Source organism: Mastigoproctus giganteus, chromosome 1, assembly GCF_048544385.1.
Source record: "Mastigoproctus giganteus isolate SK-2022 chromosome 1, ASM4854438v1, whole genome shotgun sequence".
NCBI classification, from domain to species: Eukaryota; Metazoa; Arthropoda; class Arachnida; order Uropygi; family Thelyphonidae; genus Mastigoproctus; species Mastigoproctus giganteus.
The window spans coordinates 186948942-186968397 of record NC_143575.1 but is presented as its reverse complement, the minus strand read 5'-3'; the positions used below and the strand labels follow the sequence as shown (position 1 = coordinate 186968397).

The 19456-nt window shown below is 34.2% G+C and overlaps 1 protein-coding gene across 1 annotated transcript in view; it reads right to left on the bottom strand.

Annotated features, from left to right (window-relative positions):
- Positions 1–1386: 1386 nt before the first annotated feature.
- Positions 1387–19456, bottom strand: part of LOC150091371 (zinc finger C4H2 domain-containing protein) — a 100430-nt gene continuing 82360 nt past the window's right edge. Inside the window, exon 5 of the mRNA XM_090383509.1 lies at positions 1387–1683. Within this exon, the coding sequence (XP_090239635.1) occupies positions 1570–1683 (114 nt within the window). The 3' untranslated portion in view covers positions 1387–1569. The remainder of the gene's footprint in view (positions 1684–19456) is intronic.

Below are 19456 nucleotides of genomic sequence, written 5' to 3'. Positions count from 1 at the left end.
ATTAGCTGACTTCCAGAATTGCTGCTGAGACTGAATCTACTCTCATCAGTAAAGAGTATCTTAAGTAAAGATTTTGTGGTTGTAACCTTTAGAATAGTGTTGGTCCTTAAGTTTTGCACACCAGTGTATATTGTGTAAAACAGGGTTATCTATTCTTTCCACTAAGAATCATATTTCATCAACATGCAGCAATTGAATTACTGTGAAGTAGGGGAACTCAGCAGCAGGCAACTACATGATATATACAGCTGCCAGCATGAGTGACAAGTAAAGTCAGAAGATGGATGAAACACTTCAAGAATGTGAATACAGATTTTGTTAACAGCTATACTGTGGTTTACCAATAACTACAGGAAGTCAAAAATCGCATGATGGCTTAGCAGTAGATACCATGCCATATACGAAATTATAGCATCCTTGGAATATAAACTTTCATTGTACAATCAGAAAATAAACAATATTGTTATACAAGCCCTTCACAGCCAAAACTGCACAAGTTTGGGTCCAAACTTGGTCCCTCACCTGAAGGCTTTTGAAAAATCATGGGGTGGGGGAATTATGAGAGTAATACAGTGTCACCGTATCTCCCATATGTGTTACAAGAAGCTAAAACACTTAGCAGTATTTAACTGTCTTGAGATAGCGGAGAATGAAAAAGACCTGATATTCATGGATTTATCTGCTGCTTTTTTTTTTTTTTCTTTTTCTTTTTACAGAAGGGTAATAAAGTGTACAGGTATTTCTGGGACCATTTGTTTCTATTTTTGTGCCTTCTCATTTGTCTAAAATAAATGTGCTTTTTACTTTTATCACAACCCTTATAGTATTTAAGAAAATTATTGTGGTTTACAACTGACTATTCTGTACAAAAAAAAAAAAAACCACATATATGCTACTGTTTTTAAACAACCATTGATATACTAGTCACGATTATGGCAATCTCATATTATAGATACAAACCTTCTTTAGTGACAGAATTTGGTTACCCTTATAATCATTAAGTATGACTATTATGATAAACATTATTACTCACTTTCCAACACAACAAGAAATGAAACTGGTTTAATCCCCAGAAAAGCAGCAACACATTCAACAACACAAACTTAAGTCTTTGTATTGTACCGATACATTTTTTTTTTACCTGAAAATTTTAGAGCTTATAGGTTTCAACTATTTTTAATAAATACATTAATAACTAACATTATTGTTTATGCTGAATTATGAACAAAAAATAAATTTTCTTTTGAAATTACTGCAATCTCCACAATACTGAATTTTAAAAAAATGGCATATATTCAAGAGCCAATAAAAATGTTATGTTGCATTTCAACCACTGCAGACTACAAAAAAAAAAAACCCTAAATAATTCCAACAAAATCATTTGAGATAGCACATTTTAGTTAGACTAAAACACATGAAAAATATGAACATACATACATGATTGGTGCAAATGTCAAATAGCTTACAAACAGGAAGACTAACTGAGCATATGACTGGAATGTATCATTTTGATGAGATGATCATAGTTAAAATTCTTTAAATTATGCTGTTTATAATGAAATTATCAACTCAATCATCAAGTTTGCGCTTCGGTTTCTTAGGATTTCTTGATCTACTTTTGGCTTTACAAAGTGGGCAAATGGGAGCATTTCTATGTATTTGCTGATGACAAGAAAGGCAGGACTAGAAGGGGAAAAAATTATGATCAATTATTAATAGAATAAGGTTATATATTTTAGTTTTAAATGAGTTTTAAAATTTTGTGTATTAAAATGTTCAGTTAACATAGCAAACTTCAATATACTAAGTTTTTGAAATAATTTAAACAGTTTCTCAACAAGTACCTAGACATCACCAATTAATGCAGTTCTTTAGAACATTTTTTAATTTAGTATATCCCACACTATGTATGGTGGTTGATATCAGTAGGAAATCTCATGATGAGTACTGTGATTGTGAGATTTCTTTACACAATCCAAAAATGCAAACTAAGCCATTTTTTAGCTGATCTGTGCCTAATGTGAATACTGCATTCACCTAGGAATGACATTCATAAACTCACTACAAGCCAGTTAATCATTTATGCAATTATTCACGACATGTAAATTTGGGTGGTAGATTGGATGAACACCATGTTTGCTATTTAATCAATTTAAAGTGACATAACAGGTCAAAAATGCATGATATTGTTTAACAAAATGTTGCCACATGTTACTTCACAAAGGTGACTAATGGCGTATGGAACACAGAAGGATCTAAAATATAGACCTTTGGCTGTTACTCCGTAATCTCTTTTGGGCATTTAAAATATTTTTACATAATTGTGTAAAATGTGTTGTTTTTATTACTTTCTAAATTTGAAATATCACTCAGAACTTCTTGATTTCTTTGGAATGCTACTTTCTCCAATTTAAAGTTTCAAACAGGGAAGCAATTATCCTTGCCAATTTTATAATAACATTATTTGCAATTATGATTAGGTAAATGTTCATGGTGACAGCTTGTAATCTTCCAGAGTTTAGAAGGAATACATTCATATTAACTTTTTCCCTTCACATGAATTTAAAGTTTAATGGACACATTGTTTGAAGCAATTCAAAATCTAGAGCTAAATGTATCCTTCCTGAAGTATCCTTCAGGATATAAATGTATCCTTCCACACATAAAAAAAAAAAAAAAATATATATATATATATATAGATCAGTGTTCCCTCATACAAGGGTTAAGTTGGAATGGTTGCATCTTTACAAAGGGATTATTTTGCAACAAAGTTCCTTTCTTTTATGGATGTGGGTGGCTACATTTTCAGCTCTCAAGTTACTTTGCTTATCCATAAAAATGTTAACTTCATTTAGTATTACTTGTTAAGTTGTTATTGGATTATTTTGAATTGTGATGTATTTTGAAGTCACTGCTATTCCCCCAACCAATGATATGGGGGTTTTAATATGCATTTTTATATGAATTATTCAAAATGTCATCAATGAAATTCAAAGTCCCACAACTTGTGAACAGCTTTAATCCAAAAAGAATGTTGAAACCATATGCAAAACATTGTTAAAACAAAATGTCCTACTTTCTAGTGTAATTTTATAGGCTGGAATACCTATTTAATAAATGACATAAATTCTTTATATTTACTAAAGGCATTACAATATGCAGTAAATGTGTAAATTACTGCAGGGAAATTAATTATATCTGCTGTTGATATCATACCATAACTGCTACAGTCTTCCCTCAATGATTGTGCAATGAATACTGCCAGAGCTTATAGAAATTCTTTCCATACGTGTTATGGTGTTTCAGACTTTTTTTTTTTTTTTTTTTTGCAGCCCACCTTGGCAATAGCAAAGTTTTGTGTTAAAAACTTGCTTCTTGTCCGAACGGACAAGAAGCAAGTTTTCTATTCTTAGCCTGCTCAAAATCTAGTTTGGACTGATAATAACTGCTTTACAATTGTTATAAGAATTCTTGTAGGCAGAAAATGAATCCAGAGATTTGGATGCAACATTCTTATCTGGAACAGCCTTAGGACATTTATTGAAAAACCAAAGTTTTGATAAAGGATGAGATTTTAAAGTAGAGTGTGAAATAAAGGATACCATCCCTATAAGAATAACTTCACTCACACAATCTGAACAAATGTTGACATCAGGAGATTTGAAACAGTAATTGACCAAGGAAAAGAAATCTCGCAGGTCATCCCATTTTGCATTCTTGTAATGGCAAACAACATGAGGTTGAGAATGGCCATGGGAGAAAGGCTCCACTGGAGAAGAGACCATCACTAAGTTGCATCTGAGGTGCCTAGATGACCACCCACCTCAACCATGTAATTAGAAGGGTTGTTAGTGACAAAAAGATCTAGAGTGCTGGCTGTATAGTTGGTATTGACTGGTATTCACATAGGCAAATAACAATCTGTGCAAGATCATTCGTAATCAAAAGCAGACCAACTAGTTCTGTGTGACTAGAAAATGGAAGCCAGCTGGAATTGTGAAAATAAAAATCACCAAGGAAAATTACCTCACTGTTAGGAAAGTTGGACTGAAGAAAGTCATGTTTCAAAGAGAGGAAGTAAAAGAGTTCCAAGTGATTAATGGAGTTGGGAGAACGAGAGAGAGAGACAATAGAAAGATTATAAGCCAAAGAAGAACAAAAAGAGGATTCTAACTTACTGAGTCTGTGACAAAGAATATCAGAACATACATATACACAATTACTACCTTTGAAGTGAAAGGAATTATATAGCAAATAATTCAAACTGAGATGAGCAGTGTCTGAATCAACTGATAATTGGGATTCTGTCAGAAAAAGTATGTGGAGTTTGGCAGGTTGTAAGTGGGATTGAACATCATTGAGTTTGGAACTATGTATATCTTATATTTGGAACTATTGGTATATTTTGAAACTATGTATATTTGTGAAATGAACAAGGAATCTTTTTGCATGTACGTTTGTTCTATTAGTTTGACTATTCATGATGTATTCAGTAGTAAGAAAAGGTAGGGAGGACATGGTGTATGAAGTAATGAAGTTTTTGGATATGGCGTACACATTGCAGAATATATCCAGCTCCTTGAAGTAACATGGCCTTGGCAATGCCCCCCCCCACATACTACTTGAACTCCCTCCACTCACTATATGGCATATAGAGGCAGTGAGCTAATACATTAGCTGATCTGGAAGCCTCCTAGAGAGTTACCAACAGGTTCAGTCTGCTGAACTATCTAGTAAATAGCCTGAGAACACATTTTTAGAGCTGTACCCTCAATGTTGAATCTTGCCATGATGCCCATCATAACTGCAAAAGACACCCATCATGGTGTGTGTGTGTGTGTGTGTGTGTGTGTGTGTGTGTGTGTGTGATTGGAAGAGATGGGAGGGTTGCTGGAGCTTTGCTGTGCAAACTAAACATGGGTTCCACCACCTCAAGCCTCCAATAAACAAAGCGGTGGTATAATACTGGTTGAGGAGAGTGCCTGATAACACAGAGGGGTGGCATTCCTCTGTGTGTTAGGGATGAGACACCTCTATCCCTGCTTGCATTAGTCCACATCTGGGTGGTAACCTCCAATATAATAGGCAGCATATTTCAGGACTTGCACATGGGGTTATACCCAAAGCTACTAACAGTCCCACCATCGTGAAGGTGCAAGCAGATTTGGCTGTCACAGACCAACCAGACTTGGCTGAAATTTGGACTGCTTGACTTTAGTGTCACCCAAATATTAATTCCATCAGTATTTTAGACTCCATGTAGCGAGCCAAGCTTGACATATCTGAGATAATATAACAGCCTCGAGGATCAATGGGCAAGATATGTGCCTTCGAACCATCCGTTATCTTCAAGACCACATGTAACAGATCAAAAAAGTAACCCCCAATCACAGTTCCACCAAAAATCATTTTACACAATCAAATAAGAAAGAAACCACAAAGGCTAGATGCAGTTCAATCAATACAGGTGACCCCCACTTAACGCTGATAATTCGTTTCCAAAAAACAGAGCGCTAAGCGAGCACCGTATTCCCGTAATGTAACATATGTATTTTTGAGTCGAAGATGAAAAAGAGTAAATGACCAAGATGGAAAGAGTAATTGATCTTCATGCAGAAGATGATATGGGGATGGGATGCTCTCTTGATTCAAGCATAGAAGAAGATGGTCAAGACTCTAGATACCCCTTTTTTTCCCTTAAGAAAGAAAAAAGTAAAAATGATTGGCATAAGCAAACAGCCCATAAAAAAACAGACAGATTCATCTTACACTAGCAAAGATAAATAATGCAGTATGTCCTTCAATGGAACTGCAGAGGTTTACGGAGCAATATCGATGATCCCAATGGTTTAATCTCCTGATATAACCCAGTAGCTTTGTTTTAAAGAGACCAGTTTAACCCCACTGATTAAAAGTTATACATTTTATTGAAAGAACAGAAATTTAACTTCTCACCCCACGGAGGTGTGGCAGTTCTAATAGATTTGAGAATACCATTCAGTCATATCTCTTCTCAAACCTTAATTGAAGCAGTTGCATATCCATGATATGTTTGTATTTTATTTAACTATCATTTCTGTATGCCTGTTGCCAAATCATCCATTCACCACCAAAGACCTAGAAGAACTTGTAGCACAAATACTTGCTCCTTTTTGTTTAGCCAACTTCAATGGTCACCACCAATTAGGAAGTTGTGCCCGTATGGGCAGAAGAGGACAGATAACAGAAAATTTACTGGATGAGCAAATGCAAATAAGTAACGTTACTTAACACTAGATCATATACTCATCTGTACTTCCCAGCAGGACTCACCTCTGCTATTGACCTCTCCATATGCTCCCCATTCTACTCCCAAGCATAGAGTGGATTGTACTAAATTATCCTTATGGCAATGATCATTTTCCATCTACAAACAACAAGATTATTACATGCAGAAAATTGAACAGCCTGGAAATTTTCCAAAGCAGATTGTAAAAATTTTTTTGCAAGTATCTGTCTTAAGAGTCACATTATACAGAAACAACCCATATGCAATGTGACTGAATACATTACTAAGCAAAAGCTAGGCAAATTAGATGAACTGGAAAAAAAAAAAAAAAAAAAAAGGCTCATGGATACACTTTGCATCTACTATTACTAAAGACATGGATATCAACATAATCCGGGGGAAAAAATCAAACAGTTAAAGGGCAAATATCCACCGATATACCCCCCCCCTCCAATTTTCAGCTGGAATGGATAGGACATATCCTCCTCTCTGGAGATAGCAAATGCCCTTGCTAAAATATTCTATAAAGCATCAGCTGTAACTACATATAACCAATCAAGGACCAAAAATTGCCATTGTAAGGGGGAAAAAATCTTATTCAACAGAAGATTTAATGTGTCTAAACTTGAAGAGTACCATTTCCCATTGAAGCATTTTAACAATAATACATGAGCATTTACAGATGTCCAATGTTTGGACAAGGTGGATTTCTGGAAACCCCCTCTATTCATGACAAATATTGGAAGGTGGAATCCTAAAAATAGAATTTAAACTAATTCTTGCTAATCCAGACAGATTTTTATCCCATTTGATGACTGGTGGTAAAAGGCTAAATTTTTATGGGCTAAAAAAAATAGGGATAAGGGGCAGAGCACTAAAAAAAAAAAAAAATGTTCAGTCTAGTGAGTAAAACACTAAAAAAAGTTAGAAACCCAATAAAATTACTAACAGGTTTAAACATTTTAAATCTCTAATAAATTACTGTAATATTACAGTAATTTATAGAACTTTACCTTGCCAAGATATGAAGTTTGTTTGATTGATATCTGTTCACTGTCATTTTCTTTCTTTTTTGGATTGTAAAATTTAAAACAGTAAAAAAGATAAGCACTCAATAACAATGAACATGGGATGCACAAATTGCACAAGTGAGACTAGTTTACAAATCTTTAAAAATAGGAATGAAGAGAAGATTTTAAAACTTTGTTTTTAATATGATTGAAGATTTCATGGAAGGGGAAACACATTTCACATTAATAATAAAAAACCCACAGAATTCTAGCTATCGGTATTATGGCAAATGCAGTAAGATTGAGTTTACTACCTGTTTATAGGTAGTAAACTCGATAAAATAGTTTTGGTTTTATGGTAGTGATCTCCAGAAATGTGCTCATCTGCTCACGCCTCATGAAATTTTTGTTTGAACAGAAAAATGTGAGCTCCTGAAAACATAAGTCAGCCTACAATTGTGAATACACTGAATGAGAACAGTGTGTCTCCGACCAATACAACTACAGTAAATGGGGAAATATAGCTCTCACACATTTGTCGTTTGACATTTTTTAAGCTTCGTATTAACTTGTATGTATTGCTGCACAGGTTGACACGTTCAACTTGGTGCTGCATTCACCTAATTTTACTCACAGACAAAATCGCGCATCAGCCAACATGAAAATCGCATTATACTCACATTTTTCCCTAATATATCAGTCGAATTGTGAAAATGTGCATTATAGCAGAACTGACTGTAACAATAATAAAAGAATTTTGTGCCCGTCTTTTTTCAGAACTTGACCACCTCTCATATTACATTCACTTATGGCATTATTAAGAATATCACTCTGTTAAAGCTCACTGCTTCTTAATGGTTTTCCATACTCTTCCCCCAACCTCTTGCAAGGAAGGTCTTATCAACAGATCTTAACAGGTGAATTATCTTTATAAAGAAATCTATAATATTTTGTAATAATCACATTTCTTATTAAAGCAACTAAGAAATATGATAGTTTTCAAAAGATCGTATACTGAATTTAATTTAAGAATTTGCTTTTTTGCACCTCTGCTGCTACTTTATTATATAGTGGGAAAGGTGATGTGATCAAGCACCTTTCCACAGTAATGAAACAAAAGGTGGGAAAGCTAAAGACCTGTTATTTTTTAATAGGTCTTTGGCCACTGAAATATAACCTCCCCCCCATATACAAATGGGAGTGGGATGGACCTCCTTAAATTTTGTAATATTCACTTGAAAATTTAATTCATGAACTAGTAGTTGTACCAAACATGGAAAAATACTCGAAGAGCTGTTATACACTTAACGGACAGTGAATAAATAAAGTCTGTGGAGCAGTACCTACACTACAGTAAAACATTAGTGCCTCCCCTTTTTTGCTGATGCACTATATGATCACAGTACTTCTGATTAATTCAATGTTCAATTGACCAAAATGCGTCTTTTGATTTAAATGGGTTCAAAATATACATAAAAGTTCAGTACATTCAGTATTAATTAATCAAGAGAAATTTTTAGTCAGATACTCAACAAAACTGCAGAATTTTCATAATTCTCCTTTAAAATTTTATTCTTTTAATTATATGAATAATATTCACAAGTAGATGGATGTTAATTTAGTCAATATGAGAATGATAACAATTTCACTGAGAAGAATTCTGTTGATTTCTCGCATGTGATAGGATTGCATGGGTTCTTTTGGCTGCCATTTAATAGTCATATAGTTTTATATTAATGTACATATACACAGCCTGTGTATATGTACATTAATTCATTAAAAATAAGTATTATATTGTTTATTATGTATAACTGTACATATATACAGCCACTTCCCGGCTAACGTAATACTCGACTTATGGACATTCGACTTTACGTAAGTTTTTGCTGTGCGGTGCAAACTTAAATAAATCATGGAAGCGTATTTTGCATCCCATAGGAATAAATGGAGGTATCTTGAAACTAGCAGGGATAGGGAGGTGATTATTCCCTTGTATAAGGCAATGGTCAGGCCACACCTTGAGTACTGTATACAGGCCTGGAGGCCTCATTTCAAGAAGGATGTAGAGCTGCTGGAACGAGTACAGAGAAGGGCAACAAGATTAGTGAATGGAACAAAGGGTTGCTCTTACGAAGAAAGGCTTAAGTTTTGCAAATTACAGAGTATGGAGACTAGGCACTGGCGAGGTGATCTGATAGAGGTGTATAAGGCCTTGAATGGGTTTGAGCATGCTCAATGCCAATGGGATTCTTCCTCTTGCTCAGAATAATCACCTGAGAGGGCATAAATTCAAATTGAGGAAAGCCAGATGTAGGATAGATGTGCGGAAATTTGCCTTTAGCCAGCGGGTAGTTGGTTGGTGGAACTGACTTCCATCACTTGTTGTTGAAGTTAATAGCCTAAACAAATGTAAGACTCAGCAGGACAGGTATTTTGAACGAATGGAGGGGTGAAATGGGAGTGGTGTTATTTTTTTGGCTGATGCTGAATAAGCTTGCTTTCTTGCATCATATCCCTCTACTAATGCTAATGTCGATATGAACCCAATAACACATTAGTATTTTTTTGATAATTCGTTCCAAGACCTTGGAAGGTGAAATTTTCTCTATATAACTAAGCTATTTATCTTTCTAAAAGTCATTTTTATAATGGAAATTGCACTACCCTTTCATCGTTATCATATGTTCCGTTATAACAGGCCTGGGCAAACTTTTTGGCTGAAGGGCCACATTAGGAATTCAAAAAGAAGGCGGTCCACATGTAAAATACTATTTTTAGATATATATTATTTATCATGAAGAAATATAACATAAAAATTATTCTCTAACAACCAAGAATTTAATGAGATGAATGGAACTGTTTTACATCTTTTAACATTTTTTTAATTTCGGGTGTTAATTTTGTAGTTGAGATTCTTAAAACTGCTTGTAAATGTTCACCAATGATGCTTGATCGTAAAGAATTTTTATTTAGATTCATGATGGAAAATGTTTGTTCACATATGTAGGTTGATTCAAAAATAACCAACATTTTTCGGGCAAAATCTTTAACTTCATCGAATTTGTCCGAATTAAGAGTACAGTAAACCCCCGCTATTCGCGGTATCTGTATTCGCGGTTTCGCGTATTCGCGATCGCCGATTTAATATAAAATGAAAACCTAAAAAATGTGGATTTTAAAGCGCCGTGAATATTTTCCGCCATAAAAAAAACATGGGCGTGGCTAAAATGATCTTTCCCGGTCAAAACAGTGCTCAGTGGGTGGGTGGGGGAGAGGGGTGACAAAATCGCGAGCGTGAATGTTTCTCTCTAATCCTTGTTCAGTATGTGTTATGCGCTTGTTATGGAAGGTTTCGTCGTTTGCTTTTAATTTATATGCTTATAAATTGAATAAATTTATAAATTGATATGCGTACAAAAGTAATAAATCTACCGTTTTGCAGTGTAAAACAGACTTTTTCGAGTGTGTTAACGGAAGAATGTGACTTTATTGTGGACAAGTTCTTTCTAACCCCTACAAAAATATGACTACGAATAGCAAGAGAAATGTGAAAATATCAAAGAAGGTGATGACATTAGCGAATAAAATTGAGTTATTAGATAAAATTTCTAATGGTGAAAGTGTCTCCTCAGTGGCAAAACATTATAAAAATCAATGAGTCAACGGTACGATCAATCAAGAAATCGGAAGAAAAAATCCGCCGTAGTGTCCGTGAAAACGCGCTAATCGCTTCAAAAATTTGCTCTGTAACTCGTGATGTTAAATTAGAAAAAATGGAAAAGGCTTTAAATTTGTGGGTAGAAGACCGAACTCAAAATAAAATTCCGTTAACTTCACTCATCATTCGTGAAAACGCAAAACTCCTTATCAACGCTTTAGCGAAACTGGTGATAGCACTGGCGGGATAGGTTTTTTAGCTAGCAAAGACGCTGGTTTGAAAGATTTATTTGAAATTTCTAATAAATATTACATTTAATATTAAATTGTTTCTTATTTTCATTTCGATGCCATATGCTTGCATTTCACTATGTACTGTCTATGTACATAGTCATATTATGAAGGTACATATAATACCTACACAGACAAAATTTTAGACTAGTTTTTCTTATATATTTCATACTTTGGAACAGAACCCCTTTATTACTATGGGAGCCATAACTCAGTATTCGCGTTTTCAGTATTCGCGGCATTTCTCAGGAACGTAACCCCCGCGAATAGCGGGGGTTTACTGTATTGTAAAATTTACAGATTTCCTCATGACGGTGCAATTCCCTTAAATCTGTATCACACTGCAGATTTATAATCTGAAGTTGCAGTTCACTCGGTGCACTATCAGTTTCTATTGAAAATGGGTCGTGCACTATTGCCAAACTTGTCTCAATTTTTCGGAGGTCTCCAAATCTTTGTGAAAAGTCGTCATTCAGTGCGTTGATAATTTCACAATATTTTTCAAATTTATTTTCTAGAATCTTCAGCAACTTCATGGTTGGAAAGTGGTTTACCTTGTTCATCAATAAATGTCGAAGGAACAACTGGAATTTTAATTGAAATCCATTCAAACTTTTTACCATGTCGTGGGCATATAAATTTTTCCCTTGTAACACGGTGTTGAAAGTATTTAAGTGTGTCACAACATCCAGGGTAAACGCAAAATCACAAATCCAGTTATTATCAGTTAATTCGGGAAAGTCCATAATATTTTTCAGTTTTAAAAATAGAATGATGTCATCTTTAAGATCCCATACTTGTCGAAGAACTTTTCCTAAGCTAAGCCATCAAATTTGGCTATGATAAGGAATATCTGTGTACTCGGATTCAATATGTTAAAGAAAATTAACGAATTGTCTGTCTCAGGCCCCTCGATCATATTAAATTTACTAGTTTAATAATACAAGATGTGACATGTTCAACTTTTAACACAATTTTACATAATACTTGTTGATGTATAATACAATGAATTGTAATTAAATTATAATCAGGATAATTTTCACAAATTTTATCCTGAATTTTCTTTAACGCTCCAACATTTTTACCTGTCAAACTTGGTGCTCTGTCAGTTGTTACGCTTACCATTTTGTTCCATTGTAAATTATATCTTGTTAAGCATTTTTCAACTTTTTCAAATATATCAGCCCGTTGTTTGGTCTTTAAGAGATTCCATTGAAAGAAGCTCTTCAATAATTTGAAAATTAGAGGTGGTACATCCACGTATGAAAATTAATAACTATGCAGTATTCTTTAGGGTCATTACTTTCGTCAAGAGCTATTGAGTACCATGTTATGGATTCTAATACTGATAATAATTGCTCATTCAAATTTGTATCGATACATTCAATTCTTCTTACTACGGTTCGCCGAGATAAACTTATATTCTCAAATTTGTGTTTAATGTCAGGACATATAATTCCACAAACTTCAGTCATACATTCTTTAATATAGTCTCCATCAGAAAAAGGCTTGTTGCTTTTTGCAATTATATGAGAAATAACAAAACTTGCCTCTACAGTAGCTTCTTGTTCCTTAGTTAGCCGCATAAACACATTTTGTTGTCTAGATAAATTTTGAATCGATCCATCAGCAGTTTTCTTTCTCACTTCCGGAGTTAAATTGGCACCATATTCAGAATGTTTAGTAGTGAAATGTCTTTTAATATTGTACTCTTTCAACACTGAGACACTCTCCCGGCAGATGAGACAAATAGTCGTTATTTATGTTAGCAAAAAAATATTTTGTGTTCCACTCTTCATTGAAGACACGATGCTCTTGTTGAAGTTTTAATTTTTTATTCATTTTTAAAAGGGCATAAATATTATTTTTATCGCTACGGCACCAAGATAATAACCAAAGATAACTAACTGCGGGATGACCGTCAGAGAAAACAGATTGGAACTGCGACCGGTCAGCAGTTCTATCCTATTACTCTGCCACCACAGCAAAGCCGTTGTCGTCATCACCGGTTGTCTGTTACTGTAGTTTTGCGCAGTTAGTTTATAATCGCAAATTATACTGTTATAAAAGCGCCTGTTGGCTCGCTCCGGTTCGTGCACAATTTCAAATTCTATCTCAATTTTAACAATACAAATTGGCACCATATTCGGTAGTTCATTTTTACAAGTTACAAGTCGACAAATTCTATAATGTATTACATATACAAATTTAATTTTCAAAAAGGCATCGCAAAAGGCATAAAATAAGTAAACTTTTTTCGAAATTACAATTAAAGCTCATAGGCCGCATGCGGCCCACGGGCCATAGTTGTTCAACTTTATTATAAAAATCTGATTTTATTGTAAGAGCCTGTGTTATAAGAATCAATTTTGAATGCCTTTGTGATATTTTTCTAAAACACATTTCTGGAGGTCACGACCATAAAACAATTTGCACTTTCCAGTTTATTGGGCTTTTCTGTTAGCGCAATCTATTATAAATGGGTAGTAAACTCGATCTTATTACATTTATGATGATACCGATAACTGGAATTCTGTGGGTTTTTACGTTAGTATCATGGTGAAATGAGTTCCCCTTCACTGAAATCTTCAATCATATAAAAAACAAATAAATTTTCAGAATCTTCTCTTCATTCCTATATATGTATTACAATGGTGAAGGGAAAGGACCAATGGAAAGTGCAAGTGCTAGGAAACAAAACAAAATTGATTTAGAAATGATGATTAATTAAGAAGTACAAAGCAGGACAAAGTTTGCTATCTATTGTGCGGAATTAGGTCTTGCTGCTTCAACAGTGAATACTATTTTAAGGGATAGTGCATGTATAAAAGATCATGTTAAAGGATCAACGCATTTAAGATCAACAGTGATCACAAAACAGCGTTCAGGTACTATATATCGAAGATGGAAAAGCTATTAATAATATGGATGGAAAATCAGATTCAGAAGCAAGTGCCCCTGAGTCCAATGACCATTCAAGCAAAAGCAAGAAATATTTATGAAGATATTATGGATAAGTACGGTGAACCCCAAGCCAAGTTCATGACAAGCAATGGGTGGTTTAAGCATTGTGCTGGTTTCCAAAACATTAAAAGTATGCGGTGAAGCCACCAGTGCTGATTCTGCAGCTGCAGAGAAATTTTGTGATGTGTTGGAAAAAACTCCTTCTAAATCTCCAAGGCCCTCAACTTCCACAGCTGTGTGCTTGTCAGCTGGAGAGTTAATTCTGGCAACGATGCTCGAAAGATAAAATTTGTTGACATTATACCTGTCTCTTCTCTCTTTTTGTAATTTTATAATTTTGAAATTTTTGTAATTTGGTACACTTTTGTCAAACATTTCTTTTTTTCTTCAATCAAATTTGCGAGTGCTGCATAAGCATTTAGGGAAATTCCATCTTACATAGATTTCCGCAGAACGCAACCCTCATGTAAGTCGAGGAGTGGCTGTATGTGTCCATGTCTTTGGAATATTATTTGCTTATTTTATACTTGTAATTCACATAAAAAAGGGTAAACTTTGTAACTAAGCACAAACTGCTCTTGCTAATTACACTATGTGAGCAGTGACCAGCTTGTTGCGGTGGCATAGCCAGGATTTTTTGTCAATAGGTACATTCACATAAAAAGACACCAACTGCCTAATGCTAACCTACCTGTTATTTTTGGTTTAAAAAAAAAAAAAGAGGTGCCTGAATATCTGTATATGCCTGTATTACAAAAATTATATATTAAATATGTAAATAATAACAAACTATTTTATAAATGATTATTTTATTAATATATTTAGTAAGTACTTTTAGTTTTTTATTCATTACATACATGATATCATATACAGTATGCTATAAATTATAAGCAATGCATAGGCATTGCTTATAATTTATAATTACGATAATAAACATGTAAAACAAAATAAACTGCAACAATGATACATAAATAAAATATTACAAGGAAAAAAAAACTAGATATACATAAGGCAGAAAATTTTAAATTAAAAAAGTAAAATGTTTTACTTTTTTTTTTTTTTTTTTTTCATTCTTGAGAACTTTTCTAGAACTTTATCGTAATTTAACTGTAATGATAAATCACACTCAATACTTAAGAGAGATGAGAAAGATACAGAAGGGTAGAATATTATTGTGAAAGGGGGAAATGAACCTCAAAACCATAAATTTAATGAAACTGAATGCTTTAGAGTGATTGGAGTAGACTCTTTACTCTGCCTGTTCATTTAACGCTTCTCTGAACAACACGGGATAAATGCTAATTACAGGAAGGGGTGCGTTCCAATACAATAGTCAGTTTAAAAATGTCATCGACATATGCAACAATCAAAGGGTCTGCAATTTAGATGTGCCCCTGGTTAGCACAGTAATATCTCATTCATAGTCCTTTTTCATTTTGGATAAAATGTGCAGCACACAGACCTCTATCACTTGTGAAAATTATAATCCTTTCCAAAAGAATGCAGCGACCTTCTGAAATGCTTAAGAAATATGATACCCAGGAGAAATCATGTATGGGTATTGGGGTAGCAAGCAGTGCCTGTTGCTACAGGCTAGTTGCAGTGGGCATCACTGTTGTAACATAGCAGTGTAAGTATGTTAATGATCATTAAAGACAATGTATGATGCATGTAATTTAATATTTTTAAAAACATTGAATAAATACTTAAGTTGTACAATGTATATCGTGGTATTACTTTTCTAAAAAAGTGTCACAATACCAGATTCCAGCATCAAGGGGTACATAACGTACCTGCTGACCCTACCCTGGCTTGTCACTTTAGAAGAGCTGAAAAAATGTTTAATTACGGTTGTGAACATTTATATTTACTATATCACTATTTTCTAAGTTCACAAAGGAGAGAAATCTAAATTGATGATACATTTTTTTTTTCTTTTTTTCAGTGATGCTTTAAAAAAAATTCTGAAAAAAATAAGTAATTGGGATCTTTTTGCAAAATAATCTTCAACAAGGAATAAAAACATGATTACTATAAATTCTGTTATAATTTGTTTGTTGAGTTACTTTTCACATTTGCTTTTTTTATTTATTACTGTTTTTTTTTTTTAATACACCATTAACCTCTTGGGTTATTAGGCAAAATTTAGTGCCCTGAGTGCAAAGTCATATCATCCATGGGAAAGTGCAACTGACTTTTGGATAAAAAAAAAACACCACCACCAGTTAGAAGTGTCAAGCTCATCATGTACCACTTGAGTTTTTTTCTCAATGGCCCAACTTATTCCTCTGCATAGAGGAACAAAAGTTAAAAGCTATGTTCCTCTTATATTTATAAAAATTGGACACTGTTAAATTATAATCACTTTGTTATTGCTGACAAGGGCACTAAATTGCAAAAATTGGCCCTGAAACATGGCTATAACATTTGTGTAAAGAAAACCAGTCCCAGTAGTAGGAATGAAACATTCCCAACTTTCTCATGTAATACAGTCCTGATCGAATTTAAGTTGCTTACTACTTGGAATTTTTTCAACAATGGCTCCCCACTTATGGGAACAAAAGCTAAAAGTAGGTTATCCCTCTATCTGATGGAAAAAATTTACCACAGATAGAGGGATAACCTACATTAGTTTGGCATTACTAATGAGTGCAGGGGATTCACTGAAACTTCGGATAATTGGGGCAGCCGCTTAATTGGGTATTTGCATAAAGCTTTTCTGACCCTTTCTCCTGGAAAAAATTCAGATCTTGATTTTTTTTTCTCTTTGGCAAAGATTTCAATACTTTCATTCTGAACTACTCTGAACTCTATACAGTCCTGGATTGAGTCTAAATCCAAGCCCAGAAACTTCAGTTTTATCATTCCTCGATTGTGATTCCTAATTAGGCACTAAAATCGCAGCAAACTTGAGAACATGCATAATAATTTTGTCAGCATTACCATTGGTGTGGGAGAATATTTACCCAAAACTAAACACATGTGAAGAATCCTCTCTATTCTTTCTTATTGGTTTATCAATTGGTAAATCAGAAATAAGTGTTTATGACATTCACACATAGAGAAAGGTGGTAGAAGAATGTTTTACAGAATCTTTTGTTCATCAAAAGATTCTGTAAAAAATAAATGCATTGAGGTACTTCTTCCCCCATGCTACTCTTCCCGGTTATGCCTTCAATAGGTGTCAGAATGCTAAGATCTTTTTAGCAGTCACAAACAGTTACAGAAGGACCTCTATTGCTTCTAAGATATATATATATATAAAAATTGTATTTATAAGAGGTTGAAGAGGAATATTAAAATATAGTAATATGGATTATGGACTAGGGACACAACGGCTGTAATGAATATATAAGTTAATTGATTGAGAGCACTAGAATAGGAAATAAGCTACCAAACAGGAAAGCACCTCTGTATCCAGGTATTTTACTGTACAGTAAAATCACGTTACAATGAACTCACCATAGTAAGGTACCGTTCACTATGTGTAGTAAGCGCCGGTCATTGTGAATTGAATTTTAATTCTATTAAACAGCGATTCTAATTAGCGAAAATAGGAGGAATATTATCCACAGGCTATAAAAGTAAAGATATTAACCACAAATTTATCCTTTATTCAGTGGTGAGCTGTGAATATTTTAACAATGGACTCGCAGTTTTTCCAACTTTCAACCGAGTAAATTTGATCGGTCACGGAGGTGACGTCATCCACGGCTTCCACTAGAGGAACTTCCTATGCTGCACTACTAGTAGTGTGATTAGAGCGCGTGACCGTTATGATATCTGGAGTCAGGGGCAGATTTAGGGGGTGATACAGGTGCAGCTTATTACCCCCTTAACCATGCGTATAAGTGAATGTGTAAAACGTCTAGGTCTATCTAAAAAAAAAAAAAAACTTAAAAACCTGGTCATCATGCCTTGCCTTACGATGATAACTGGATACAACAGTGACTTGAGTTCTAACTTTTTAGAATTTTTGAATAGTATGACATCACAATCATGCTTCCTGAAGTTACTACTGCAGTAAGTATAATTGCAACAATACAAATATTTGTCAACAATTTCTTTTTTCGTCTTGCATTTTCGTTACATTCCATTGTTAGGTTCCCCTAACAGCTGTGTATGTTGCTTCAACTACAAGATCGGTACATCAATCGGTGCTGTTTTACAGAGATATTTAGATATGTTGCACTTGCAAGTATACATCTTACTTTAGTTATCATAAATACATTGTATCTCATCTGCCAGAAATTATGAAAATCTGTGAATGATCAATAAAATACAGTGCATTCCCGTTATTTGGGCCACCGGTTAATTGGGGCAGCCGTTTATTTGGGGCAAATCTTAAAAAACAGAAACCAATCGAGAAAATAGCCGGGGTTTACTTCGCTTAATTGGGACAAAATGCTGTTTAATCGGGGCAGGAGACCTCAGTACTGGAGATTACCCTGTGATTGTCTCCGACCGTACCACGTAGTTCGGTCGGATTTCTGGAGGTCACACCCATAAAACAATAAAAACAATTAGCAGCCACCTGTTTATTGGACTTTTCTGTTAGTGCAATCTATCATAAACAGATAGTAAACTCGATCTTATTGAATTTGCGATAATACTGACAGCTGGAATTCTGTGGGTTATTATGGTGAAATGTGTTTACACTTCCATGGAATCTTCAATCATATAAAAAAAATAATTTTCAGAATCTTCTCTTCATTTCTATTTTTAAAGCTTTGTAACTCGTTACTCCGTTCTCACTTGCGGCACATATTGTGTTACTTGCAATTTGTGTGTGCCGTGATCTTTGTTATTGATTGCTTATCTTTTTACTGTTTTAAATTTTAACCCCCACCCACAAATGTCAGTGAACAGAAATGTCAACTAGTTTAGTTAGTATGTACATATTACAGTGCGTATTAATTATTCCGATTTTCACGTATATTCTTCCGAATTTCACGTATCATTTAATTTTTTAATTGGTAAGGTAATAAAGAGTAAATTTGTGCTTAATATCCTATTTTTGCTAATTAGAATCACTGTTTAATTGAATTAAAATTCAATTCACGAACGTGATTACAATGACCGGCGCTTACTACACATTGTATAGTGAACGGTACTTTACTATGGCGAGTTCGTCGTAACATGATTTGATTGTACGGTGAACTAATTGTAAGGGGGGGGGGGGGTACGCTGTATTTTTAACTATTTACGTGAAACTTCGGATAATTGGGGCAGCCACTTAATCGGGCCAAAATGCACTAGTCCCGAT